Source organism: Fomitiporia mediterranea (assembly GCF_000271605.1).
Source record: "Fomitiporia mediterranea MF3/22 unplaced genomic scaffold FOMMEscaffold_6, whole genome shotgun sequence".
Classification (NCBI taxonomy): domain Eukaryota; kingdom Fungi; phylum Basidiomycota; class Agaricomycetes; order Hymenochaetales; family Hymenochaetaceae; genus Fomitiporia; species Fomitiporia mediterranea.
Window position 1 is genome coordinate 1758811 of NW_006760391.1, and position 27209 is coordinate 1786019.

Here is a 27209-nt window from a genome sequence, read left to right on the forward strand (position 1 = left end):
TGAGCAGGTAAGGCGGAAGCAGATTGTTGCGGTGGAGTCTGGGCTTGCGCTTGCTGTTGTTGTTGTTGCTGCTGCTGCTGCTGGTGTTGGTGTTGGTGAAGTTGAAGCTGCTGCTGTTGCGGGGAATCGTGTTGCGGTAGCTGGTGGCGGGGTGGATACGGACTATGGACCGACATTGTCTGAGAGTACGGGTGGTGGAGCGGCTGCTGCATCTGCTGCCGATGCGCGGACACGGGCGGAAGCGAGTGGGGGTAAGCAGCGGGGTGTGGGTGCAGAGCAGTGTAGGCCATGCCAGGTGACGAGGTAGCACTGGAGGTACTTTGCGGCGGAGTGGGGGTGCTGTTGGCGGTGTAAGACTGCTGCTGGCGTTGAATGTAGCTTATATTCTGGTGGTAGGGGTTGTACGGAGGGGCCTGCGCGTGGTGGTGCGGATGCCACTGCTGGGTCGGCTGATGTGAATCCATTGCAGATGAGGGGGAAGAACGCATTTGGGCTGAGAGTGAGGCTGTTATTTGTAGTCGGGGACAGAGAGAGAGCAAGGCCCAGGAGGTAGAGTAAAGGAAAGGAAAGGAAGGGGGCGGTGCACAACCCAAGATCTCATCACAGATGACATAAGCAACATCACCCGTGATACCCGCCATTAACGTAAGTCTGCGACACCGGCTTACCAAACGAATGACTCGGTTTCATCCTCCTGGCGTCTGCACATGTCCATCTTTGTTATTCGTGTAGTAATTGTTGGATCTCTGCGTGTCCTGCTGCAGAATATGTGCAAGCAAAGGTGACCTGGCCGGGGGCGGGCGTCTCAAGCGGCTGGCGGAAATTGCGGTGACCGCCACGCGAGCGAGTTGGAGAGGCTATTGAAGCGGTGCGGTGGCTGTCCTCCCCGGCGACGACATCCTCCAGGCTGTGCTGATGGGAGACCTGCCTGTTCTCGGGATTCGTTGCTTCTTCGTCCCGCCCGTCCTATCGCCCGTGCTCCGAGCCCGTTGCAGACACAGCTCCAGATCTGCCACAACGCCAGAAAATACAATCACAAATCACTTCCCATCACCACTTACGTTCCTCCCACCTGTTCCGTCGACGATCGCCACTCGCGTCTCTCGGCGACCAAGTTGATCGTCGCCCCTCCTCCGTCGTCGGCAGGCCGACCCCGCCCTCCATACACAACGTTGTCGTCGCCGCCTGGTGCCGCCAAGTCAGACAAAGAGCTGGTTACCGATTGCAAGTCCCGCCATCGGACGGCCCATGCAACGCCCACTCAGCCAGGTTCCGAAACCTGCAGTCGCCTAATCCTGTGCCGAAGCTAACAGCGGAGAGTCAACTAACTAAAGCTACACCCACAAACAAGTCCATTTTGACGCTCAGAACCTGTGCAAATGCAGACAAGCTCCTCACGGCTTCCGGGCCCCGTCTTGATCTGTCCGTCTCGCCTAATTCGTATATGCCCATCAATGGTCAAAAATACTTCTTGTCCCTGATGCAGTGATATTGCAATTAAGCGCTCCTCCCATGTACACATTCTTGGACCACCCACCTCAATTTGGACCGAGTCAAAGTCATATCAACCTCGAGTCATGACTGTTAAGTATATGCTCTCACTAAACGCGCAGGCACATACGTATCAATTCATTTACGAGTAGTGTTCGCGGAACCGTATCCTCCAAGTATCTTAAATCGGGTACTCGCTTTCCTCGCTCCAAGAAGCGCTTCCGTCGTGTAATTCTGTGCACCAGGGTGCTCTATGGATTGATTACCCATTGTGCGAGGACAAATTATTTGTTTTTTAGCATATCCGGGTCCGAGGACAAAGATAGCAAAGCGCGAGGACCTTTGGATCCTCAATCTGTTCATCTGCATGGTACTGTATATCAGGGGTAAGACAGCCTTGGCCAATATCTGTTACCTTGGTCTCCTCCATCATGCTGGCGCCCACTGTTTCCTTGTACGGGTCTCTGTATGCACTCCGTTGACTCAATCAACGTTCCCCGTGGGCTCCGCTCTCATTCAAGGGCCGTTATTCTAATTCCGTTCTACTCTCCCATTCTTGTCGGTTAACACAAGCGTCACCGAGAAGAAGAAAATATGCCGAAGCATGGACGCATCACTCATTTGGTCTCTCACCTGTAGCTCTGGCATTCGTCATTCTCACTCACTGAAACTTCGGAAACAGTTCGCGTTCGATCAAATTCAATTGGCCAGCGCAACGATTTCACTTTCAGATCAGCCATCACTCCATTTTTTCCCAATGAGAAGGGAAAATACAAGATGGGCTCCTTTTAGTTAATGAGCGCACTCTGGCGTGGTGTCATGGCATCTGGGCGCCTACAAAAACATATCCTCTTCGATGACCCTCCGGCATTTCCCTTCTTGCGGCTGGCAAAGACTTTGCCCCTAGAAACATGCTCTCAAAAATGTCTGATCCTCGCTTGTCCTTACTGATGTTTCACACTACCAGTCGTACTCACACGTTTTGGCTGAGTGTTTCTCGCGGGATTTACCGGTCATGGGATCTCTTGTAGGTGCTACCAGATGGCGGAGATGGAGGCGGAGATTGGAAAGAAAAGAAGGATGGGCAGATGGAGATGGGGATGTGTCGATGTTCGATCCAGATGCCCTTCGATCCGATGTCCTACTGCAGTAATTCCTGTTCGATTGAACAAAATTGGTTTCTCCAAATTCGGGAGCCTGGCGACCTTCCTGACGTTCCCTTATGCACGCCAACACCTTAGTGTTCCGAGGGTGCTTGAGAGTAGGCCATTCGGCGATGTTTACAAGAGCCGGGAAGATGGAAATCCTGATGCTTGATACCAAAGACAAGCACTTCAGGCCCGATTGTTGTCCATGTTCTTGTTAAAGAGTTTTCATCACGACACGTGTATGCTACTTGACAGGGTCGGATGTGAAGGGCCAAAGGTGTTACTTTGTGCTTGATGACAGATTGTGTATAGTTTCGGCCAAATTGATTGTCCAAAGTTTTCGGGACCCACGCGTTGTTACAGCAAGTTCGATGTTGGACAAGGCGGTTGATCCGAGAAATGGAAAGGATCTTAATTGCGGGATGCCAAGGTACGGGGCCATGTAGTCAATCTTTCTAATCTCCAGGCCCTGTCTTTGATTAACCTGCGCTCGATCATAAAGTGCATAGCTCTAGCACTGACACTGACCAGAGCTATAATTTTATATACGTAAGGATTCAAAGCTAAACACCTCGTGCATCACGGATAAACCTCTAGAAGATGTGGCAGACATAGGGGAAGCTAAGGCAGCGTAATCTGTAATCGTTGATCCACTGTTGTTCAGTGCTTTTGTTCCAGTTCCAATTACATCTATGGCGGTAGTGTGACACTCCTTCATCATCGTCATCATCATCCACCTGCACAGCCTCATCTAAAACTCTACGCTCCGAACCACCCGAAAGCGGCAACATTTGTGTTCCGATGGGAGGGGATCTGGGATTCTGGGATTCTGGAGCGCGAGAACTTACTTAGAAGTTGACGGCTCCATCTTAACCATAGGCCATTTTACATCAGTGGATCAAACCTGTATTAGTTCGCATCAGGAACGGAGGAGAAAAGAAGTGTGAAACGGGTGATCGGATCGTCGTGGGACCACGCGGAAGAGCGGTGTATCCGTGATGGCCTTTTGGGCTCTAAACTTCGCGTACAGTGCTACTAATGCTAAATAAGGATAAGAGACGATGAATGGCTGTGCCGAGCGTACCGGATTTGGACGGAACCCGGTAGATTAAAGTTAATTAAGGGTTCCAGATGGACTTATGATGCCGCGTCCCCGAGAAGATGAGACAAAATGGCAAAACAGTGTCCTAACCTAACACAATAGGCACAGAGGCTTAGGCTTTCTCATTGCTTGTACGGCGTGCGGCGAGGCGAGGCAGGTCGATGCATGGGAAGAATGATGTTGATAGAATCATAGATCGTGCTTTTTCTTTGTACGGGTTGAGTGTGATCATGATTATCTGTCCACCGTCTTGTCCTTTCTGCTGCAATTCTTGTATGTTAGATCATGATCAAGGCAAAGATCATCTAGCCACCGGAGATGCGAACAGGATTCGATTTAGTTCCAGGGGAGCGAATTAGAGTAGTAAAATAGTAAAGTATCTACACTAAACTAAACTAAGATATGGTTCGGCGACCGGACTTTTACATTCCGGCAGGCCGAAGAAAGCGGCCAGCGACATTCGGAGGATGGTCGAACTGACGCTTTCGAGTGAGAATGAATGGGATTCATGCGCAGTTGAAGATTTCATCCTTAATTTATGTAGAAGAATCTACTGCAGGGAAGTGGGACAGATGCGTTATCTACTAAATTTTTATAATAAAAGTTGACGCCACAAGCTAAAATGTATGTCCAGATCGACTCCTGTCAATGTCAGCGCCGCCAGCGGCGCTCAAGCCCCTAATCCCGCCAATCGCGATGCAGATGCACTGACGAGGCTCTGCAACGGCTACGACATGGAAACAATATTAATACCGCGATAATATGGTATATATTTGCTGTGTTACTACTACATTGATACAGTACAATAAACGGTCATACACATCGCAAATCTAGTCCTAAATATACGCCTCATCCCAAATTACAATCATGATTCAAGATAATTCAGATTCAAGCTTCGGCTCCTATTTGTGAGTGCTCAAACGTCGAGTGCATCCAGACTGCAATATCATCAATGGCAAGTTTCGCTTTTGGCATGAGCGCGCTCATCTGCAAGTACCCGTGACTCCACCCGGGGAAGATCTGTACGGTCACATCGTCCTCGGGGATTTCCTCATGGAGCGTTCCGTCGTGCGGAGGAGTCGGGAGGTCGGTCTTGCTGCTTGAGCGCCGAATACGTGCGGACTCGCGCTTTGCCGCTCGCACGCGCCCCCCAAAGAGTACGGTGTCGTCAATGAGTGGGTCACGAGCTCCGCATTGAAGAAGGATAGGCGGAAGCTCGGCGAGCAGTGTCGAAGGCGCGAGAAGAGGGGAAAGATGGTAGTCACGCTCAACACCCGGAGGAGGGTGTTTCCCGAGATAGAGAAGACACATGGCCCACATCTGGGTGGATGCAACGGCGATGTTCCATCGATACGAGTGACCAGAGGGCGAGGATCAAAAGGGAGAGCGTGAAATGAGATGGGACGGCGGACAGATCGGGGAGGGGGGGGAATGAAATGTCAAGGATCGCGGCCAGAGCGAAAACGGAGTGATCGTCAGTACACAACCCATTCAATTTTAAATAAAAGGATGGGAGGAGAGGGAGAGAGGGATAGTGCAAACGAGTAACAAATCGGCTACTACTGTCGACCAGCAACACGAGCTACCGCGCAGCTCCCATCTCCGTGACCACAGAGACAGGAGCGCTCGTCGCTTCGCGATAGAAGGGGAAGCTTGTCTCCGACTGATGATCTGATTTGATTCCGTCATCAGCGGCAGTACGAAGCCAGAGTCACTTCCCCTGAATGCTCAGCCTTAGGAGCAATGTCTTCGCCGGTGACCTCGGAACACAAAGAATGCACGATTTTTCCAAAAGGCTACCGTCATATATAACAACCGGCCGTTTCATTGCGGTACCAATGCGCAGCAGCGAACGGGGAAAGGGAAAGAACAGCCAAGAAACGATGTTAACAAGGTAACTCACCATGCTTGGTGTAATGATAGGATCATGCATGTATCCAGCCTTGCTTGACATCGTCAATCTTGTCCGCGCCAACTGTGAGATCTCTGCCCTTTCGAAGGGCGATTGGAACGTTTCTGGCCCAAGCGCTGTGATCACTGCTTGCCGTTGCTCAAAAAGGCTTGTATGCGCTTGCTGATGCACAATAGTCTTGTTTGGACTCCAATCGTCTTGTAGCGATGATGCCGTGACTGCTGGTATTGCCGCTCCGTTTCGCAGTTTCCTTTCTTCCAACGAACCGATGACAACTTTAGCGGTGGGCGGCAGTATAGTTGATGACGACAGTAGAGCCCCGGAACTCTTGATATGCTTCAGCTTTTCGGCACGCTCATCGAGGGCAGCGGACGATGGTGTTGGCGTGGGCCGAGATGGCCATGCCCAAGAACCAAAGGAGAAGTTCAACGCGGCGTAAGTGAGTGCCAGGCCAACTGGTCTCGGGAAGGACAATGTTGACAATGATGGATCGGATGAAGTTGCCTCAATGAGCTTGAACATAACATTAACTGCGATGTTACCACCGCTGGTTGACACGTTAAAAGAAGCCAAAGGCATTCATGATTAAACGGGCCACTTACGCAGAGTCTCCAGAGAGGATGACGTCCAATTTGGCGCCGGACATGCCAATAATACGTCCACCGGACTCTGAAAGGGTGCAATACAGATCAAAGCCCTCCTCAATCGCAAATGGATACGGATCTATACAATCGGCAAACGTCGTATGTGAGGCACCATCGGCAACGGTAGCTACGCCAAACTTACATTCTGGAGCCTTTCCATAGTCGACACTCAATACTGGCCTTTGAGTTCTCTTCGTCCATGCCCTTAAACGTTCTTCATGGTGCGTAGGACTCATCGCCACGAACCCTCCCCCAGGGAAGTCTAAGATTAGTTCTGTTGTCTGACTCAGCTCAGCTTCTGTGCCATCAAAGAAGAGCCATGCTGTTATTGGGCGCAAATGCTCCGAATACTTCGGGCGCTGAATTATTATCTGACGGCGAATGTGGACGGACGGTCGGACGGGGATAGTGATTGCTCGCAAATAGATATTGCTGGTTTTATCCCACGTACCGCGGAGAAACTCGAGGGTAGACAGCTCGCGTAACCTGCGAACCTGTGTAACAGGTAGAACTCAGTTCGCTGAGTTATATTAGGTTAGTGCAATACGACCAACCTTGCCCTCTGCCTCATCTCCGTTAAACAGGTAGTACATAAAGAAACCAATAGAACAGATGTCACGAAGCCACTTTGGACGTATGGATAAAGCGGAAGCGAAGCCAGCATCTAGAGCCGTGTTTATCCACGCCGCGCGATTGAATTCAGGTGCGTACTGGTATAATGATGTTCATGAAATTTACTGATATGAAAAACGTCGCACGTACAAGCTGGCCAGTAGCGAAGCCGCCGACTGGTGGGGAAAAGGTGGGGCTTGTCAGATACTTAAAGCAATAAGGAGGGAGGACCATGCGACCAACCATCGAGCCCAAACAGTTTGTCAAGGTTCCGAATAGCGTACAGGAGAGAAAAAGTTGCAGCAATTATTTGCCATGGGGTGTAACGTTCTGAATTGCCAAAGCGAACGGCGATAGTTGATAGTTATGTAAACGCGAGGGGTGTGTAAAATGTAATTGCTTACGGAGAGCTCTGTTAAGTGGCCTTATCCAAAAAAACCGCGGACCACGTTTGCTTGACGTGAGAAGGCCGTAGATTGAAAAGAGGAGGATTATGGTAGTCTTGAGTAGTTGCATGAGAGGTTGTGGCGAGCAATGCTTCAGCAGGCAGTAGGAAAGCCTGCATATACAACTATTCAGCTCACCTCCTTGCGCCTCCACGCCAGACTCGGGCGACCAACGAAATTGTCCAACATTATGGATAAGTCCGTGCGAGGTATATATGCTCGAAGACGACAAAGTAAGATAAGCTACTTGAGTACTCGTCAAGTCGTAAGCAAAAGGTGGATGCTCGTTAAAATGGCGGTCAAAGTGAAAGCATGGAGAGAGAGAAGACAAAAGAGGAGGGGACGGGTCGGGCTTATGGGTCAAGTCAGAATGGCCACAGGATGCCATAAGTCGGATCTTTGGCATGTGATTCTCGTCGAGTCTCAAGCAGACAATGTCACGTTAGTCATGATCACAATTTGCAACCGCCAAAATTCCGGATTTCGGCCATTCAGATGTAGAGCTGACCATGTTCTACATGAAGCTATATGGATTGAGGCTGTTCCTGTCGAGATAGACGAAGGTAAAGTGAGGAATTCCTTCTCGAAGAAAATCGAAAAAGAGCGCCACGCGTCTTCGTCGGGCTGCTTAGTAATCTATTCCATACCTGTCAAAACATAAACTCTGGTCTGGACAACTTGAAAGTACAGCAATCAAGAACAGCATCAAGCAAGGTCGTTGGTGCTGGTGACTCAAGACATCGCAGACGTAGAAGGATGGCAGTAGGTTTCCGGCACGCACTACCCGTTATCACGGAAAGCAACGGCCGACACATATGCTCGAAGTCGATTAGCTCCTCATGAACCTTATCTTCATATCTCCGTCGAATCTTTGACCAACACTATTGAGTTTCTCCTCCGCCCGTCAGACAACTGTCCAAGGAAGTCGAAGGATGGCTTATGAAAGTGTACCCTTAGAAGGCTTTGCAGCTGCGTTTGGCACGGAAACTGGTCAGTGTTTGTTCGGATCTCCAATTTCCGCTGAGCGGAGCAACTTACCGGAATCCCTGATCCTTCCCCTAGAAATCTCTAGTGTTGCCCTTGGAGGAAAGATAATAGCTGTCTCGGATGAATTCTTCGCAAAGGCAGCCAACCTGCTGAAAGTAGAGGTTAGTGACAGTATTAACCTCCTCCTGACTTTCGCAAATACCTTGATACGATTTTGGTTGTAGCCTGCACCGAGTCTGAAAGGCCAATTCGGCCCAAATGGAGCCTTGTACAGCGGCTGGGAGACGAGACGTCATAACCCGGCCTTTGACTGGTGAGTCGTAATGGAGTCTGGGGCCCGCCGGAATTTTCTCAACTAATAGTTGTTCTAAGGTGCATTATTAAGTTCGGCGCTGCCGGTCTTGTGTCTGGGTTTGACATAGATACTTCCCATTTCAATGGTACTGATAATTCCTTTTCCATTTTCGCATCCATCGCGTTGATCCCACAAACAACACAGGTAACGAGGCACCTGAGGCATCCGTACAGGCTCTATTGAATGTCAGTAATGCGGAGCCGTCTGCTGATGATCCAAGGGTAAGGGTTAGCCCGTTTCTCACTTTCATCAATATTAGCTGACTCTCTCCTGGTAAGTGGACGGAGATTCTCCCGAAAGTGTCTCTTGGACCCAATTTGCGGCATCTATTCAAGATTCACAGGACCTCAGAGGCGTATAACTATGTTAAGTTGAATATGTATCCAGATGGCGGAATCGTACGTGTAGAAGAGAATATGTATTTGGCACCGTCCACAACTTCAGTTGTAGGCCAGATTCCGTGTTTACGGCATCATACAGGCAGTGTTCACTGAGGACTTCGACGAGAGTATAGACCTAGCACACGTGTTTTCTGGTGGACGAGCGGTCTTCGTTTCGGATCAGCATTTCGGCGTTGGTTCGAACCTTTTACTGCCGGGAAGAGGTATAGATAAATTTATGAGGGATAATGCTTTCGTTAACCTCTTTACAGGCAAAGACATGGGAGACGGCTGGGAGACAAAACGCAGTAGGATAAAAGATCATAAAGATTGGGTCATCATCCAACTGTAAGCAAGTGTGTCCGAAGTAGTCTTACACTCGTCTCACTTCATTTTCACTAGCGGCGCCCCAGGGATTCTCGAGAAGGCCGAGATCGATACGGCCCATTTCAAGGGCAATTTTCCTGAGAGCTGTGAGCTCCACGCACTGAACTCTAAGGATGTAGGTATTAACAGGACCTGGACGTTATTGATGTCTGATCGCTTTCATGTACTGTCCGACAGATTATTCCCAATGTTGATGAGTCTGCATGGACTCGCATTCTGCAGCGTACCAAGCTTAAAGCCGATGTCCAGCATTATTTCGACCTCGAAAATGTCCAGAATCAGATCTACTCACATGTGCGTGTAACGATATATCCTGATGGAGGTATAAAGCGTGTAAGGATTTTTGGCATGCGTGTGGTGGAAGACAAAACTGCTGTCGAGGATCGTGAGTGAAATTCTGCTTTGTGTTCCTTTACTGTGTTTTGAGTTGGTTGAATGCAGATCATACGGTGCTTCCATCAGAGGGCCAAATCCCCAACACAGGCGTTTTGCATGTGGTTCCTCTTTCTGCAGAGGCCTTCGCACCCTTCGGTCATGTTGTACAAGCTTTCTCGTCCGCAGATGCGGCACCAAAGGGCACAAAGGTTACTTCAGCAAATCAGGGATCGGCATTAAAGTTCCATAAACTTGCGCCAATCGTATCTTCATATCCTCCCGCCTTACCAGGCTCGCCAAGTGCAACAGCCGGTCTATCTGTCTACCGCTGCTCACCCCTTGACTTTGATTTCCGCCGGGACCACACAGAGGAAGGCCCAGGATGGGAAGTGCGGTTGCTCGAAAGACATCCCCATACGAATCAAGCATTCATACCTATGGGTATAGGAAGCGGTGAATCCCTGAAAGATGGAAATGCATTGCAGAATCACGGCCGTGCATACCTAGTGGTTGTCGCGTGTAATGGAGAGGACGACAAACCAGATCTGATGACACTAAGGGCATTCCTTGCTGGCGCAGGACAGTCGGTCGTATATGCAACTGGAATCTGGCGTGAGCCCTACAATCTTTTCATGAGTTTATTTCCATAATGAACCACATATAATTTAGACCACCCTATGATTGCGCTTGAGACGGTTAGTGGATATTTGTTTTGGGGGCTGATGCTTATGCATTTATCGTCTTTATGTCAACCTACAGGCAGTGGATTTCACTTGTGTGGAAACACAGATAGGCGATGGGTCGGCAGCGGATTGCGAGGTTGTTGAACTTGACGGCTCCGGAGGGTATCCGAGAGTCAAGATTCCGCCATTCTAGATAATTACCCAGTAAGCTTATTACTGCAGTCACACTGTCCTGGATTTTAATTGCTGTGTATGGTAGAATTGTGTGAGTAAGTATAAGCACCTAGCAACAAGATTGTTCAATATGATTCATTATCGGATAGGAGTCTGAATGGCTGTGCATGGCTACCAAATTTGGAAAGGGGATAAAATGTATGACTAAGCAAAGGATACGGTCACATCGACTATTCTCGTTCAGCCGCAGAGTTTGTAACCTTCCACACTTTCATCACACGTCTGCTGGTTTTCCGTCGCATGCTGGTATATGGAAACGCAAAACAGGAGTTCTGCTTTCGAAGAAGAGTTGAGAGGGAAGCGACGAGCGTCGTCAGATGAGTGGACGGCAAACAAGAAGCGAGCTTTAAGCTCAGCGTCAGGTTCGCCGATTGTTGCAAACGGTCCTTTGGATGACGAACAGAAGCCTTCGACAAACAATGGTTCCAGAGAGAATGACCCAGAAACAGAGGACGACCTTGAGGTACGTTTGATTTGCTTATGATAATTTCTAATGTTGCCTTTTAATGTGTATGGTCGGATGGCGCTGTCTTCCATTAGCGATTCCGAAAAGGAGCGATTTTTCGGAGAATGCGGCATTATCGAAGAGAGACTATCCGAGCTTTTGAACGCATACAACATTTGGAAGAGTCGTTACGACTTTCAAATTTGGAACGTATTAGTGCTGAGTCGTGTTGGTCCAATGTACGTCCCGTATCATTTTTACTTTAGATTTTGCTGTATTCAAGCACCATATCACGCCACAGACGATGGCAGCACTGCGAACATTAACACAGGCAGACATGGCCATGGAAAACCCCGCACGTTAGTATCACTTGTGCTTCTTGCAAGTTATGAGCCTGTCGTTGCTCATATGCCTTTAGATAACCTCTCTTCCAACTTCCCATCGCGTGTATTCGCACCGGAAGATTTCAAAAGGTCTAAACGCTCATGGGATGAGAGATTTAAGGCTGCGGAGCAGGCCGTGGATGTTATTGCTAACTTTGCGGGAAAAGTTGACGGGCCGAAGGCAGAAGAGTTAGTGGCTGAGTGTCACAGCCTCCAACGATCCGTGAGTGATTCAGTTATCTGAGGCGTGTTTCCACTTACTTAGTTAACTATAGAATTCGTTCTTGACAGCGGAGGCCGAGCAGACGCATGCTTTGTTAGAGGATAGTCGACGGGAGCGTGATCACTACTTAGAGGAATTGCGCGCTACTGAAGCTAAGCTCGACCGTTTACAAAGCCGAATAGTCAATCCACAACCGGAGCACGAGTCAGAATCCCCTGTACCAGTAAAGGTGAACGGCGATGTCAAGGCGGAAGAGGAGCGGGATAGCGTTGGAGTAAAGGAGGGCACTCCGTCAGTTGTGAGTGGTTTAAATCGGTTCATTGGTGCGATGAGTTGCTTATCCATCCTTTCTTGCTTGTCTCATCCGCTTCGTATAGGCATTACCACCTGTCATTTCTATAAGCGAATCCCGACCTGACGAGGAATGGGAAGCTCGCTTAAAGCTCAGAGACGATAGGTTAGCATATCTTGAAAGGGAAAACGCTGCTCTTAGAGATAGGCTTGTCTTGGCGGATTCGGAGGTATTCACATTACCATTTTCTTGCTTTCGGTAATTGACCTTTCTCTTAGATCAATCTTCTTGGTGAAAGCACGATTACTAAAACGCCTACATACCGAGTCCTTCTTGAGTATGCGTCAAAGCTAGACTCCCAGTCGAAGGAACAGATTAAACAACTGGCGATGGCGAGGGAAGAAGCAAACCAGCTACGCCAGATTCAGACAGGCTGGTTGTCAGAAATACAGGTACGTAAATGCGTCGATTCTCGATTGGGCGTATTCTAACGTATGTTGATAGTCCGACGATGCTAATGGATCCTCGGACCTGAAAATCATACTGAAAAAGCGAGACGATGACTTGAATCGAATTCGTCTGCATAGAGACCAGTTGGAGACCCAGTACAAGGAGTTGAAGGCAACCCAAGATACAAAACGCTTATCCTTAAGTAAATTCAAGGAGCTGGCTGAATCTCGAGCAGTTCGTATTTCCGTTGCATCTCTTTGTGTTATATAACTAATTCTTTTAAAGGAACGCATCGAACTTCTGTTGTCAGAAGTCAAAAGATTGAAGGCTCGTCTGGCTGCTTCATCAGGGAATGAAGATCTTCTAAACTTCCTACTAAATGATGCAAATATCAACGCCGACTATGTCGAGAGCCTGAGGAAGCGTTTAACGTACGTTCATACTCCACCATAAGTTGCTTGTGCATCTCATAAGCTGTTATTGTAGGGCCTCTGAAGAAGAGCTTGCAAGTTTGCGAGCAACTCTGAATTACAAGAATAAGGACCTAGTCGACATCGCGATTCTTCGAGGAAAGCTAAACTCAGTTACACAACAGCTTGAGGCGTATAAGTCACGTGCCGAAAGCAGTCTGGTAGAGCAGCTTCAGGCAAAGGAAGAGGAGCTACGCTTAATGAAGCTCAAGGAAACACAATCTACTCAGGTTCGTTTGTACGGCATCTTGCACTAGGATTCGGGCTCTTGATAGTTTTCCAGGAAATGAACGAGCTATTTTCAGAGATGGATCGGTTATCCAAGGCCTGGGAAAATGCAGACAAAATGGCTCAATCGCAGGCAATGTCATTGGAGAAATGGGAAGAAGAGAAGGAGAAGCTCTTACTAGCGGTGCGGCGCATACTTCCTTTTTCGCCCTGACATTTCGATTAATATAGTATTTTAGAAACAAAAATCCGACAACAAGTATTACAAAGCGATGAACGAGTCTGAGGCAAAGGATGGCGAACGCAAACAAGCTCTTCGAAATGTAGAAAGACAAACGAAGCAGATTGAAGCGTTAGAGAGGAACGAAAAGGAGCTCTTAGCCATAAATGTAACCTCCCGACCTGTTGTTTTGTGCCATATATGCTTATTGTTAACATTCTTCTTCATAGGAATCTCTTTCATCGGAGCTTGCGAAAGCAAAACAACTAATCTCGACATTGCAAAATGCTGTTGATCTTGCAGAAAGGAGCTTGAGTAGTTACAAAGGTTATTGGGAAGAGGAAGGGATGCGGGTCTCACAGGTTGGTGGTTCTTTTGGTCAAATCAGCCTTGATTACCGTCTGCTCATGCCTATTGCCCAGCTTCAAGAACAATCGCTGAAACGCGAGCAAGAGGTTGCTGAACTCAATATGCAGACCGTGAAGCTAAAGGATGAACTTCTGAAGGCGACCAAGGAAGCAGAGAGAGCAGTTCAGAAGGCGAAGTCCGTAAATAAGCCGCTTGCACCTGCTTCTGAACGGGAGGCAGATTTGCAGAGAGAAGTAGATAAGTGTTTGGTACGTTATTTCACGATCCTATGTTTACGTCAGTGCTCGTTGACTTACCGTGGTACACTATAGAAACTCTTGAAGTGTTCGTTATGCCAGAATCATATGCGTAATACTGTTATCACGAAGTGCATGCACAGTACGTCTACAATTCGCCAACATGTGAACAAATGAGCTGGAAATGCTGACTGAATTGTTTGATCAGCTTTCTGCAAAGTTTGCGTTGATGCTCGGATATCAAGTCGACAACGCAAGTGTCCTGCATGCAATTTGGCCTTCGCATTGTCGGAGGTGCAGGCCTTGTACTTACAATGATGGGCTTTCCCTCGATTGACCTTTTGTACATTCGCTTTTTTTTCTGTACATTTTTCTCTGAATTATTTTTATGATTGTTTGGTCCCGAACTTTATAGCATCTTTTTTTTTTTAGCTGTAAGGGCTAAATTGGTGTATAGTCTAGAGCGTAATAACAGCAGATTAAACAAATTTTTGACCAGGTAGAATAAATGAGGCAAAGTGTCAACGCTTGACCCAGGTGTACTGCACAAAATTGTGAGGTTGAATTCAAGGATTATTGAGAAAGTAAGAGAACGCACCCCCTTCCTGGCTTTCGCCCTGCCAGTCTTCTTGCGTTCCACCATACGCGGATCACGCCGCAGTAATTTGGCTGAAAGGAAAAAGAATGAGTGTATGAAGTAAGCTATAAAGCTGGTTGGATCCACCTCGTCTCAGAATGAGTTCAACATCAGGAACATGGGCAGCTAATCCCTTTGCAATTCCGAGCGCAACAGCTCCAGCCTGACCACTGATTCCTCCCCCACGGACGATAGCGAATGCATTGTATGCTCCCAATAATCCTGCGACCCTGAACGGCCGAAGAATGCGTTCTCTGTCCACTGGAACTTTGAAGTACTCGTTCAACGGCACGTTGTTGACAAGGATCTCTGTAGTGGGAGGGCTTCGATTGCCATCCCACGCCTTCGCAGCAGTAGCGTGTTCCGAGGAAATTACCCATACGCGTGCGGAGCTCGTTTTACGAGCACCGTAGGCATAGGCACGACCGAATTCATCGACAACTGCAGGTTTCCGTTGACCGCGTCGGAGATGCTGTTCCTTGTCTGGTCGCTCAAACATCTCGAGTACGCTATCAAGGCCTTGTGCAAGATCATCGTGTCCAGCGGTAGATGCGATCCGGCGGAAGTCATTGAGCTGGTTTAATAGTTCGATGAGACGACGATGTCGTGAGGCAGATAGCTTCGCTGTAAGCGTGTTCGTGAGCTCGTCTTTGCTTTTCCATGCAGAGACAGGGGGCGGGAGGGAATTTTGAGCAATTTTAGGAAGAGGGTCGAGTTGAAGTGTTTTCAATGACGAGCGAGTATGTGTAATTGCGCGTTCCAGAGCAGCAACGTAGTCGTAGAAAGCAGAGCGCCCAGTGTAAAATGTTGGTGACTCCGGAGGTCCTCCGCGCGCACAGATACGTGAAGAGCTAGAAAATGTACGAGAGTAAGACAGTGTAGGTCGAAGGTTGAGACATGATGTCGCTCGACGGCAGGCGAATGCCATGCTGGATGGCGGCAGCGACGAAAACCAGAATAAAATGAGAATAGCTTCTGCATGTCACGTGCTCCCTTGTCACTGCGCGAGTCCCGGTCGCGTTGCTGAGTGCTAGACATCCAGCCATTAGCAGCGCAGAACCATGACCTCAGAAAGCAACTTTTCGGCTGCTCTCACAACATGGAAAGGTGTGTTGTACAATGATGAACTTATTCCGGTACTTACCTGCCTGTCAGACATCAATCTTGCTGAGCTGCAGAAGACACTCGATGCTCAAGGTATTGAGATTGTCGAGAACCAGAAGGAGAATGTTGTCGGACGAAAGGCGCTTGCTGAACGTACGAAAGGTGAACAAGACCATTTTATACGTCGGTCTCATGATGGCTTAACTTCTTGCAGAGTTCAAAAAGATTCCGGATGAGGAGAAGCTAGGCGCATGGAAAGGCCTGCTGAAATGTGCTGTGGTTCATTTCCATCATTGAGTTTGACACTGACCTTTTTGAAGCTTATCAGACTGAAATAGACAACCTTACGAAACGCTCGAAAGTATCCGAGAATGCGTTTCTCAGCTTGTACAAGAAACTGGCTGAAGCACCGGATCCATTTCCACTTCTTGACGCTGCGGTTGTGCGTTCACTTCTATTATGACCCTTATATGAACAAGTATCTTACATTGTTTGTTATTTAGGAACAAACAATTAAGGCATCACAAGCCTCGCAACTTGAGGCAGAAGTAGCAAAGCTCAAAGAAGAGAACGCGACGCTCAATAGGAAAGTCAATGACCTGTCCAGTATTGAAGCGGCAAAGAAGAAGGCCGAAACGAAAGCGCAGCAACTAGAAGATCGCATGGAGGATCTGATTACCGAACGCGTATCTCAAAAAGAGAACGAGTTGCATGCAACTTATGATGAGAAGTTACGAAACTACGAAGATAGGTCTGCACAGTCTATTCAACTACTCGTCGGGCATATGGCACTCACCTGTAATATCTATTTTACAGAGAGAAAGACCTTGTTCGCCAGCTATCTTTAGCGCAAACTCAGTTGCGTGACCTTCGCATGTCCAATGAGTCGAATCAGGCCAAGTTACTCGATCAGACGCAGCGTCAAGGTAGATTACACCATTGCATCCGACTTTAGGAAAATGTCTGACCTATTTGCAGATCATGAGACTGTGGCTAAACTTGCAGAGCTTGATATGATCGTCGCGGAGCTTGAACGCGCTAATAATCGTGTGGCATCTGCAGAGCGAAGAAATGTTTGTATTCCAACCAGCTCACGAAATATGAAAAATACTAATTTCGATAATGGTTTTCTTATTAGGAACTTCTCCGTGCAGAGATCGAATCCGTGCGAAGTGGCAGCGACACTGCCAGCAGGTGAGGTGATTTATACACGAACCCGCCTTTGGACTAATAAATGTCTACCAGGATTGCCCCTCTTGAACAACAAATAGCAGACCTTACGACCGAATCTGAGCGTTTGTCGCGTGTTCTTGACATGCAAAAAGCGACTCACGCTGAGACCGAGAACGATCTGCGCAAGAATATCGACGAAAAGGAAAGGGAGTTGTCGCTTCGGGTGAGTCCTTTATACGCTCCACTTGACATGTGTGCTAATATTCCTGCTTCATGCAGAATGCAGAATTGGCAAATCTTAAACAAAAACTCGATCTTTACTCGGATTATGACGAGATAAAGCGAGAATTGGATATCATGAAAGTGTGTTCATATGCTCTAGTCCATTCCAATCTCATGCTCATGAATATCAATTTACTCTTTTGAAGTTCGTAGAGTTTGGTGGGATGGATGAAGACGAGCATGTCACTGAGGACGGCTATATCGTTGACGGCAACTCACTCGGTCTTGCGCTTCCAAGTCCTAATCCTGCGAAACTGACCGCTCAGCAACAGCAAAGCAACTCATTAGAGACACTCCTCGCGACCAAGAATAAGCGAATCACGGAGGAGTTGACCAAATTGAGAGTACGTCTCCCAGGCAGACATCCTATGCGCGTCTTTTAACTTGTTTCTAGGTTGCACATAGCGATCTTGAGGCACGAATGGCCGAACTAGCAGAAGAGTTACAAATCACTAAATCGGAACTTGAGGAGAAGCGTTCGTTGAATGAGAAACTCGAGCTGGACCTTCTGCAACTCGAGACGCACAACCCTTCAGTAAATGGTATACAAGCGTCATCTGGGACAGAAAAATCAAAGGAAAGCCTTGGTATCGCTGACCTAGATCTTGGAGGAACAAAGTCATCACAGGTGAGTAGACAGCTGATTTGACAGCCTAATGCGCCTAAACGTTGCTACCGTGTAGAATACGTCTGCGAGGTCCACCCCAATACCCTTTGCATCTTCTGCCGATACGTCGATTTTACCGATTGTTACGAGTCAACGTGATCGTTTCCGTCAACGAAATTCCGAACTAGAAGAGGTGCGTATATCCACTACCTCCCTCCATCCTTTAAGTAAAGTGCTCATTGATACTGTTTCCTGATGACAGGAACTTCGCAAGCAATTCCAGACATTATCGGAATTACGTTCGGAAGTCAAGGCTCTCCAGACGGACAACCTAAAATTATATGAGAAAGTACGATACATGCAGAGTTATCGGGAAGATGCGCAGGCCCAATTAAACCCTCTGCCTGCTGCACGTCAAGACGATTTGAGCAAGTATCATGCTCGTTATGAGGAGGCCATGAATCCGTTCGAGGCATTCAGAGGACGGGTAAGTCATGCATCAAATAGGCTAAGGTTCAATGACTGAAGAAATTCTCTGGTCATGTAGGAAGCTGCTCGGGCGTTCCAAGCGCTAAATCCTTTAGAAAAGGCAGTATTGACTTTGACACGAGCTATTCTCGGGAATCGGAGAGCTCGCAATTTCTTTATTCTCTATGCTCTCGCGCTGCATGTGCTCGTTATGTTCACTACGTACGAATGCATAACATCATCGGACTCTGCTGTGCGGACTCAGCCAAATCCCATACATAATTAGATAAATATCCTTATTGATCACTCATCGCATACATATTCTTTTGATTTTGCGTTTACATGTTTTCGAGTTTACTTATTCATTTCAATTGTGCGGAATAAACTCTACATGAACAATTCATGCCAGCGATGGCTTTTGAAGAACTTGAAGGATAAATGTATGTTCTATGCAACATGTACATACAAGAATGTCATGACGGTACCTTTGTATCTGTGTGTCGCTCCTTTAGCTTTGCCTCTTTGAGTGCCCTATATCGATTAATCGCCTTCTCCCTCTCCAATTCCATCATCCGCTTCTGCTGTAGAGTAATAATACCGTCGTCTTCAACGTTATCTTCACGTCCGTTCATACCCCCGCTTTTCCCCGCCTGCGCCTTCCGAACTAGCCGATTTAGTCGCGGAGCAGCTTTCAACTCAGGAGGTGCTTGTGCGACGTCGTTCAGACGTTTCGGCATAGAGGAAGAGATGCGAGCAAAGTCAGGGCTTGGACTTCGATTTTGACGTCCCTTTCCTTTTCGTCTGTGGGTCGAGGTGTCTTCTGAATCCGAATCCGCGTTGTCATCTGCCCTCCCTTGCTTAGATTTCGATGCCGACGACTTAGTGATAGCCTCGACATCCTTTTGTGATTGTTTGCTCTTCTGCTTCGAGACAGACGTCGCATTCTTCATAGCCGAACGTACAAGGGGTCGCATATCGTCCTCAACACGCCTGTTTCAAGAGACATTTCGTAAATACCAGATCACCAAAATTATAAGAGTTAGTTTGTAGCATACCTCTTGAAATGCCTCAAGGATTCACCCGGCTTAATCTTAATCTCCGCCTTTTCAGTCCCTCCGCCCTCTGTCTTCCTCTTCTTTCGTTTAGACCCACTTTCTACACCACCAGTCTCTGAGTCAAGAGCTCTCTTCTTCTCCCTCCATGCATTTTGGACAATTTCTGCATTTAAAACACGGGCCATCGATTTTGGAATGTCATTTTGCGCAAAGGTAGACTCTGACGGTGGAAGGTCTAATTTTCTTTGATGATACGATGGATTTCGTGAGAAAGGAACGATTAGGATATCAGACCTTGTGCTTACCTCTCTGTTTTTGTTCGCTCTCGTATTGAGCGCTTTGCTCTTTTATGCGGCATGTCGCGGTTCTTAGGAACGATGTATGTATACGAGAATTCGATTCGAAAGTAATAAAAATCACGTGTTTACAATGATGACTTTGGATGCAAGCTAAAAGTAATATTATTTCAAGCAATCATAGAAATTACAAGCACTATGTCTTCAATATACTATTATATAATACGTTGCTGAGAGATGAGGATTGATGATGGAGAGTTGTTTACTGCTGAAGGGAAGAAAATGTATAATGCCAATAATGTCTTTAACGAGGTGTCTTGCGAGTCTGATGGAACTGTAATGCTTTCTCAACTGCAGTCAACACGGGTTTCATCGCCACTTCGATCTTTGCTGCGTCAACACCTGAGTTACGTGCCGTCGCGATGATTGCGTCTATTTTCTCTGGAGTCTTGGCGAGATATCCCGCCATCTTCGCGGACTTTGCCGCTCTCTGAGCAGGCGAAGCCATTCCAAGCGTGCTTCCATCTGCCGGAGACGGAAACGCGGCCGACCAGAATTGACGGAGGAACTCGTTTGCTGCCGTTTGGCATGTGCGCATCTGTGAGAAAAGTCCCTCCGGAATGTCATCTTTGACAGTTTGGTAATTAGTCAACGATTTCCTTTTCAAAACCGGTATAATAATAACGTACTTTTCTGCATCTTAACGTCAAGCCGTGCCAGTACATTCTGAGTCATGGTCTGCAGTGCTGCATCCCCGGCCTTCTTGTCAATCCTCAGCTGTCATTAGCCCAGTAAGATAAGTGATGTCAGGGTTCAACAGTCATCAATGTCTTACACTAGCCAGGCCGACATTCCAATTATCCATCTGATTACGTGTCTCCGAAAGCGTTGCCTTGTAGGGTGGTCGCTGCGAACAATGATATGTCAATCTATTGCAAAATGCTTAAGCAGAGACTCACGCCTTCACCATCAACATCCATTGAGTTGCCTGTTGCTCGACCGTCGAAGTACCGGTCTCGATCTTTCATCTCCAGGATAATTCCATCGGCGGATTGCGAGTCGTGTAAATCGTCTAAGTCTATTTGTGCATATAACGACTGGAGGATAGGTTAGCCATTAGCAAGAAATTGCAGAAAGTGAGCCATAATAGGAATCTGTACCTCGTTTGCTTCGTCTATTCTTCGTCTCTTCGTCGGACTGCCTCTGCTAGGAAGTCAACAAGTGAATCAGGATCAACCTATCAAAGACCTTACTCTGCAGCATTCAAGAGCCTCTCCGAATGTTCATTGAACTTTCGGATAAGAGGCAAAGCCGCCCGCGTCTTTCCTGCTTGCATTGTAGTATCTTTTTGGTTGCCTGTCTGATCATATCATGAGTATCAGATCGTGCTTATCTCATAGGGCTACTAACCTCTGAGTGATCTTCTTGTGTAGCAAGCAGGTTGACAAGCATCTCCACATCATTGTCACGTTGACGGCGAGGTTCCAAACCTTTTTCAGCAATAGTAAGTATGCCAGGAATAGCTTACGATGTGTAGGGGGGTACCCTACCGTCGTCTTCTTCCTCAACGTATTTATCAAATATTGGGTCATCCTTTACGACGTGCTGAGCAGCAGACGAACGGATAGACGCCCGGTGTCTATTGAAGAGTTTTGATTGGAAATATCGCTTCCAAAACTCGGCTTCAGAAAGCTGTGAATCATAAGTTAGCAGAAAAATAGTAATTTATCCGAGTTGACTACCTGTCGTGGAACGGTCTCGTTATAAGCCTTGGCAACGACAGGATATTCTTCAAAGATATCGTGGACGAGCTGCGGCGTGATGACGATCTTGATATCCCCTCCGGCAACAGTCTCTGGGCGAGGGTCGACGAGCTGACCCGGTCTTCCTCTCTTCTGAGTTTCCTGCGAGGCTTCTGCAAGTAAAAGTTGCTACAAAAAATGGAATAAGACGGGTGCTTAAACATTAACTTAAGAAGGCATGTACTTCGCGACCTTCCCAGAACTCAGTTTCCGTAATTTGGCCGGACATTACAAGCTCGCGGTGCAAAGAGGCAAGTTCAGCGTTCTTCAAGAGCACTTTCTTTCGTAATCGGAAGTCTTCCGCAGGACCACCAGGGCCAGACGAGGAGGCACGTCCTGTACTGGAAACAGAAGTCGCGCGTGAAACTGATGGAGCGGTACTCATAGCCACTCGACCTGGCAGGGCCTGTTGTAACGGAGTTACAGAGCCAGATATTGTTGAGTCAGCGGGCGTTGCGGCAGATGAAGCACGATTGTTCCAAATGATGGTCTGGAGCTCCTTTTTGAAGGACTCCCGCTCAGCAGTCGCCTGCGAGGACGTGAACAAGAAGGTATGTCCTGCATCGTCACCGACTAATCCTAGCTTGAGCTTCACTTGTGCCGAACCTTCCTTGCTGCAGAAGAGGGCTGAAGGGAGATGCGGTCAGTGTGACGCGTCTTTCTACATAAAATTGATGAGAATTACAGGCTGCTTTTCCATTCGATATACGAAGGTCTGGCGCCTGCTTTCCAGATGCAGTCCATTGGAGGTGTGTCGGAGTGAGTTCAAGCAGACCAGGAGTCTTTTTGTAGGCAGCCTTTGCGCGAACCAAATAGGTCGTCGTAGTAGGCATTAGACCCTGTCGACAGATCGCCCAAGCAGGCGCGCCTCAAATGTCGGCAGTTGCCGTACGCACATTTTTCAATTTTTATTATTTGAAGTTCTCTTGTCTTCTGCATATAACCACGTCAATGGCCCAGATTCAGAAAGTCAAGAAACAGCTCGTCGTCTTTGACTTCGACTGGTACGAGAATCTAGTTGCTGTATTCGTTTGAATACACGGTCTAATGTGCTGTAGGTCTTTGGCAGACCAAGACACGGATAGATGGATCTTCGAGGTCCTAGCTCCTCACCTGCGAAGAAAGATGAAAGATCTTAAATCGACCGTGCAATGGACTGATCTCGTGTATGAAAAATTATCCTAGTAACACGTCGATCTGCAGGCTGATGCTCGGGCAAATTACTCATGAAGAGCTCAATCATTATGTGAAGTCTATGCAGAAGGAAAGAGTCGCGAGGATATTGAGAACGCCTTAAAGATAATTCCTTTCGTTCGTCACCTTTCTCAATTCACGCGATCCGGACCATAATATGCATTCACATAGCACCCTGCCATGGTCAGAGCACTTAAGAAATTAAAGAACCGCTCCGATCTCGACACCACCTTCTTCATCCTCTCGAATTCGAACTCAGTATTTATTTCCACAATCCTTGAGGTACACTACCCCTCGCTGCACCATATTGGAAGTATAAGCATAATTATTTCTGAAACTATATGTACGACAGGAGAAAGGGATTACCAGTCTATTTGACAAAGTCGTGACGAATCCAGCTGAGTGGGAGCCCACCGGTCTACTCAAACTTCGTAGGCGTGTTGATCCGTCTGGACCTCAGCACAACTGCAAGATCGGATGCAGCCCTAACATGTGCAAAGGTAGTTTATCTACTAACTAGGATAACCCACTCCTTTACGTATAGGAATATTTGCTGACCTCAACAAATGCACCACGTAGGTGATGAATTAGATGCATTCTTGAAAGAGCACGATACCTACGACAGAGTGATATACGTCGGTGATGGTAGTAATGACTTCTGCCCCGTCATACGTCTTCGGGAGTACGTACTGTTCGTCGACTTCAACGCAACTAATGCTATAATTTTCCGCGCATATAGGCAGGATTTGATTTTATGCAGGACTTATCGGGGATTACAACGTCGTATCGAGGGAGAAGGCGGTGTTAGATGCCAAATTAAATACTGGGGCGGAGCTTGGGAAGTAGAAGAGCATTTCGATCAATTATAATTAAACCACATGGAGGACACCCTGCATGTCGACCGGAAGAGGCTCGCGCGGAAATAACATGAGGGTAGAGAGTTAGGTTAGAATAGCTTCTCGGGCACAAGATCAATGTTGCGGAATCACAATACGGGTTACACTACTGATTTCATCATGTAGAAATCACAATGGTATTTCAACAATGGCATTACATGTTCTATATGGATATCTTGTGAATTAGCTGATAGAATTTTGCGATAGCATATTGCATTCATAGGCAGCTCTCTCAAGGTCTTTGCAACCGGTTTATGTTAACACTCGTAACTGCAGCAATGTGTGTATGCTATACAATAGGTAGGGCTCGGTACCGTACCGTATACGGATACGGGCCGTATTATACGACCCTTATACGGATACGGCTCGTATTATACGACCCTTATACGGATACGGCTCGTATAATACGGTGCACCCGAAAACCTATACGGATACGGTACGGCCGTATACGGAACGTATACGCCATATACGGATACGGCGTAGTTGCTACATTTACCAAGGTGTAGCATGAAATGTAAGGGGCTACATCATTGTGATATTACCTCTTTAGTATAGAAATATTGAATTCTACCTATATTATGCCTTAATCTACATGAAATGTATAAAATTTGACTTATTAACATTTTGTTATGTAATTTAGTCTGTGATATTTGTCATAAAGTCGAGTCATGTGATGTACCTATATATCGGAATATATATCAGATTGCACATATTTTACAATAATAGTGCTGAATATATTAGTAAATGCTAGTATAAGTGTCTGAACATTGAATACTACTTATTAGAGCTTCAGTATTATGTTTAGAGCAAGAGTTTCTTTCATTTAGTAGCCGTATATCGTATACAGGCGTATACGGTCCGTATTATACAGACTATATACGGTTACGGCCCGTAAAATACGTGCCGTATTTTTGAGTCAAATTTTTTATACGGATACGGTACGGCACCGTATACGAAAATGCCGTATCCGTATAATACGGTACGGGACCGAGCCGTAACAATAGGTCCTGTGAACTGGCTGTATTTTTTTGTGGTTTGTAGGAGTTAGTGTTGAACAATTAATTGACAATCGTTCTTTGTAGTAATCTAGTTTGAGAGTTTCTTTACTAGAAGCCAGCATTCTCTGCAGGTGAGAATCTTCGAAGTTGTCCGTTGTAATGATTTCTGACGTTACAATTCATGTTTGTTCTCGGCCTAGAATAGTGCGAGATCATGTATTCAAGACTATGGTCCTCTTTACCAAGGAAGTGGAAACACATCGTATTACTTTTACCTCTCTTCGATTTCTGCACTCGGTTGGCACCTGAGACCTGCTGTGAGAAATTGCTATCTGGGCTTGGTAACGGAGGACTCATACATGTGTAAGAGTGTTAAAGACGTCGAGATACGTTATTGGCAATAGATGACAATAATAAACGTACGTAATCCATAACTTATTAGAACTTCCTTCAAGCACCTATATGCACAAGATCGACCCATCGCTCAGTCCGAATCCCGTCTCGTGCTTTCAGCTCTGAAGCCGCCTTCCGAAGGCCTCCAGCCGCCCTCTTATGCTTCGCTTCTCCCTCGTCGCAATCGTTTATGTACTCATAGATGATCTTCGCAAATGCAGGTCCATCGGTATCAAGAAACTCCCACATTGAACCGATCACACTTCGAAAACCAGAAAAAATTGCACAGCCGCTGCGAGGTAAAGGACTTCGTCATATGCACCCTCGCGATGCTGTTCAGCCGTATGGCATGCAGAAAGAAATTCGAGCTCCGCATTTGGAAGACTAGCTTGGATGATATCAAGCATTGTCAGATGACGATTGAATAGGTGGAAGGATGAGCCAAAAACCTTTGAATCTAAAGACCCATGACAAACAAAATGGACCCCTCTTGCTTCCTGGAGGCTGTGATCACTCTGTCGCAAGACGCCTCCTTGCCAACGAGTAGTTTAGTGCTCATGCCGGAATTTCGGACATTGGAAATCTCCTTTGCTGACCGAAGTGAGGTGTCTCCGATCACAAGCCCAGTTGGATCGTTTTCGCAGCTGCCGGACCGTGAATTAATGAGGGTCCCGAGAGTCGGCGTATACGATGAGACATAATCGTCTAATATGTACTTTGTAGTACCATCTCCATTCTCAATTAGCCCTGCTGCATGGAACGGAAGAGCGGACAACACGGATGTAGGACACAGTCTGTCTTCATCGATCCCAATAATGAAGTCGTGTTGTGCGTCGAGAGTCGGGCTTATGGTGAGAGCAAGTTGAAGTAGCGATATCGTCATTTTGTAGGCTGCAAAGGTGGTCTCATGGTCGTGCACTCGTGCAAGTTCTGCCCATCTGCGCGCAGAAGACAGGCGGTCCAATGATCCCGAGTATTCATACATGGCAACCTGTTCCAGTAATTGCAGGCATTCTTGCAACTCTTCCGCGTGCTATTGCTGCTCGACTGTAGCATATAAGGAAATTGCAAGGTTCCTCAGTGATGACGAACGGAGGGGATGGCCTACAGGACGAAGATCCAGGGTAGCTCTGTTCAGCTCGATAGCCTCTTCAAGGTCCCCACGCCTTCCGAGCTGCTCGAATAGACTGCGCAGTGAAGTCGCAAGGCTGTTCAGAGCCACAGAACGGGAAGGATGACCTCCAGGAAAAAGTTGCACAGCGACTCGGAGCAACTCAATGGCCTTCTCGAGATCCTCAGTCCTACCACGTTCTTCATATCGAGCGCAAAAGCGATGATGAAAGATTGTTAAGGGACATAGGACGATCGCGATGGCCTTCGGGGCGAAGCTCGAGAGCGGCTTGGCAGAACTCTATGGCTCCCTCAAGGTCGTTGGTCTTCCATGCTGCTGATATCGAGTGAACAAAGAGAATGCAAGGTCGGTAAGAGACAGAACGAAAGGGATGACCATCGGGGCAAAGCTCCAGGGAGGCTCGGTTCAGCTCAATGGCCTCCTCAAGATCCTCTGTCCTTCCCTGTTGTTTGTATCGCCTGTGCAGGGTAACTCCGAAGTTGCTAAGAAAGACAGGACGATTAGGATGCCCTCCGGAAAAAGTTCTATGCCTGCTCGTTGAATCTTGATGACCTCTTCAAGGTCTTCAGCTTTTCCATACTGCTCATATCGGGTGTTCAAGGAACTTGCAAGGTTGCTAAGAGAAAAGAAACGATCGGGGTGACCTTTAGGGCGAAGCTCGAGAGCGGCTCGATGCAACTCAATAGCCTCTTCAAGATCCTCTGTCCTTCCTTGATGCTCATAGCGAGTGAGCAGAGAATCTGCGAGACTGTTTAGAGAGAGAGAACGATCAGAATGGCCTTCGGGGCAAAGCTCTAGGTCGGACCGGCCCAATTTAATGGCTTCTACTAGATCTTCGAACTGACCCCATCGGTCGTATCGCAGAAAAAGAGATACTGCAAGGCGAGCCAAAATTTTGAATATATCTTGATTATCAGTAACACTTTTTTACAACTCCTGAATCTCTCTGTTTCGGCTGCAAACTTGGTTAAAAAAGTGTAATATTTCACTGCATAAGACATACCATATTGATGTGTACTCTCTGGAACTGATACATAGTCTTCAGGCCTCTGTCAGGAACAACTGATTAGACGAAAGAGCCTCTCAATTGGCGAAATTTC

At 47.3% G+C, this 27209-nt stretch overlaps 11 protein-coding genes across 11 annotated transcripts; 4 read left to right on the forward strand and 7 right to left on the reverse strand.

The window, feature by feature from the left end:
• Positions 1-805: 805 nt before the first annotated feature.
• Positions 806-1761, reverse strand: FOMMEDRAFT_156214 (uncharacterized protein; the record flags this gene model as incomplete). The annotated part of the gene is made up of 5 exons (XM_007266506.1): positions 806-1009; positions 1073-1185; positions 1220-1289; positions 1345-1433; positions 1638-1761. The coding sequence occupies 5 exons, from the start codon at positions 1759-1761 to the stop codon at positions 806-808; spliced, it is 600 nt and encodes a 199-aa protein (XP_007266568.1).
• Positions 1762-2279: 518 nt separating this feature from the next.
• FOMMEDRAFT_156215 (uncharacterized protein) lies at positions 2280-3430 on the reverse strand (the record flags this gene model as incomplete). The annotated part of the gene is made up of 3 exons (XM_007266507.1): positions 2280-2394; positions 2465-2797; positions 3294-3430. 3 exons carry the CDS (start codon positions 3428-3430, stop codon positions 2280-2282), a joined length of 585 nt encoding a protein of 194 aa, XP_007266569.1.
• Positions 3431-4500: 1070 nt separating this feature from the next.
• Positions 4501-7544, reverse strand: FOMMEDRAFT_122928 (alpha/beta-hydrolase; the record flags this gene model as incomplete). The annotated part of the gene is made up of 9 exons (XM_007266508.1): positions 4501-5061; positions 5645-6200; positions 6256-6376; positions 6440-6791; positions 6852-7007; positions 7049-7062; positions 7141-7239; positions 7314-7410; positions 7494-7544. 9 exons carry the CDS (start codon positions 7542-7544, stop codon positions 4630-4632), a joined length of 1878 nt encoding a protein of 625 aa, XP_007266570.1. The 3' UTR covers positions 4501-4629.
• Positions 7545-8287: 743 nt separating this feature from the next.
• On the forward strand, positions 8288-10715 carry FOMMEDRAFT_84843 (allantoicase; the record flags this gene model as incomplete). Its single annotated transcript, XM_007266509.1, has 12 exons — positions 8288-8345; positions 8418-8503; positions 8567-8655; positions 8715-8782; positions 8842-8918; positions 8976-9095; positions 9148-9301; positions 9350-9425; positions 9480-9579; positions 9642-9849; positions 9906-10475; positions 10603-10715. The coding sequence occupies 12 exons, from the start codon at positions 8288-8290 to the stop codon at positions 10713-10715; spliced, it is 1719 nt and encodes a 572-aa protein (XP_007266571.1).
• Positions 10716-11006: 291 nt separating this feature from the next.
• On the forward strand, positions 11007-14390 carry FOMMEDRAFT_134051 (uncharacterized protein; the record flags this gene model as incomplete). The annotated part of the gene is made up of 16 exons (XM_007266510.1): positions 11007-11219; positions 11297-11440; positions 11503-11560; positions 11620-11807; positions 11860-12105; positions 12185-12328; positions 12378-12551; positions 12604-12783; positions 12835-12980; positions 13036-13249; positions 13303-13431; positions 13487-13636; positions 13698-13829; positions 13890-14084; positions 14148-14214; positions 14281-14390. The coding sequence occupies 16 exons, from the start codon at positions 11007-11009 to the stop codon at positions 14388-14390; spliced, it is 2490 nt and encodes an 829-aa protein (XP_007266572.1).
• A 133-nt stretch (positions 14391-14523) lies between these two features.
• FOMMEDRAFT_107872 (ribosomal protein S5 domain 2-like protein) lies at positions 14524-15637 on the reverse strand (the record flags this gene model as incomplete). Its single annotated transcript, XM_007266511.1, has 3 exons — positions 14524-14614; positions 14671-14741; positions 14797-15637. The coding sequence occupies 3 exons, from the start codon at positions 15635-15637 to the stop codon at positions 14594-14596; spliced, it is 933 nt and encodes a 310-aa protein (XP_007266573.1). The 3' UTR covers positions 14524-14593.
• A 133-nt stretch (positions 15638-15770) lies between these two features.
• On the forward strand, positions 15771-18629 carry FOMMEDRAFT_156221 (uncharacterized protein; the record flags this gene model as incomplete). The annotated part of the gene is made up of 15 exons (XM_007266512.1): positions 15771-15816; positions 15865-15966; positions 16028-16084; positions 16134-16255; positions 16317-16564; positions 16630-16739; positions 16792-16886; positions 16952-17007; positions 17059-17209; positions 17266-17349; positions 17415-17612; positions 17663-17896; positions 17952-18068; positions 18138-18362; positions 18423-18629. The coding sequence occupies 15 exons, from the start codon at positions 15771-15773 to the stop codon at positions 18627-18629; spliced, it is 2052 nt and encodes a 683-aa protein (XP_007266574.1).
• A 187-nt stretch (positions 18630-18816) lies between these two features.
• On the reverse strand, positions 18817-19756 carry FOMMEDRAFT_107879 (uncharacterized protein; the record flags this gene model as incomplete). Its single annotated transcript, XM_007266513.1, has 3 exons — positions 18817-19333; positions 19399-19641; positions 19704-19756. 3 exons carry the CDS (start codon positions 19754-19756, stop codon positions 18817-18819), a joined length of 813 nt encoding a protein of 270 aa, XP_007266575.1.
• Positions 19757-19842: 86 nt separating this feature from the next.
• On the reverse strand, positions 19843-22329 carry FOMMEDRAFT_140693 (uncharacterized protein; the record flags this gene model as incomplete). Its single annotated transcript, XM_007266514.1, has 11 exons — positions 19843-20321; positions 20384-20471; positions 20530-20601; positions 20654-20791; positions 20855-20897; positions 20948-21054; positions 21105-21184; positions 21245-21386; positions 21437-21625; positions 21681-22123; positions 22182-22329. 11 exons carry the CDS (start codon positions 22327-22329, stop codon positions 19999-20001), a joined length of 1773 nt encoding a protein of 590 aa, XP_007266576.1. The 3' UTR covers positions 19843-19998.
• Positions 22330-22447: 118 nt separating this feature from the next.
• Positions 22448-23740, forward strand: FOMMEDRAFT_107885 (uncharacterized protein; the record flags this gene model as incomplete). Its single annotated transcript, XM_007266515.1, has 7 exons — positions 22448-22500; positions 22555-22662; positions 22729-22807; positions 22862-22972; positions 23043-23190; positions 23270-23372; positions 23430-23740. 7 exons carry the CDS (start codon positions 22448-22450, stop codon positions 23557-23559), a joined length of 732 nt encoding a protein of 243 aa, XP_007266577.1. The 3' UTR covers positions 23560-23740.
• Positions 23741-25434: 1694 nt separating this feature from the next.
• On the reverse strand, positions 25435-25962 carry FOMMEDRAFT_156226 (uncharacterized protein; the record flags this gene model as incomplete). Its single annotated transcript, XM_007266516.1, has 1 exon — positions 25435-25962. The coding sequence occupies one exon, from the start codon at positions 25960-25962 to the stop codon at positions 25435-25437; it is 528 nt and encodes a 175-aa protein (XP_007266578.1).
• Positions 25963-27209: the final 1247 nt, after the last annotated feature.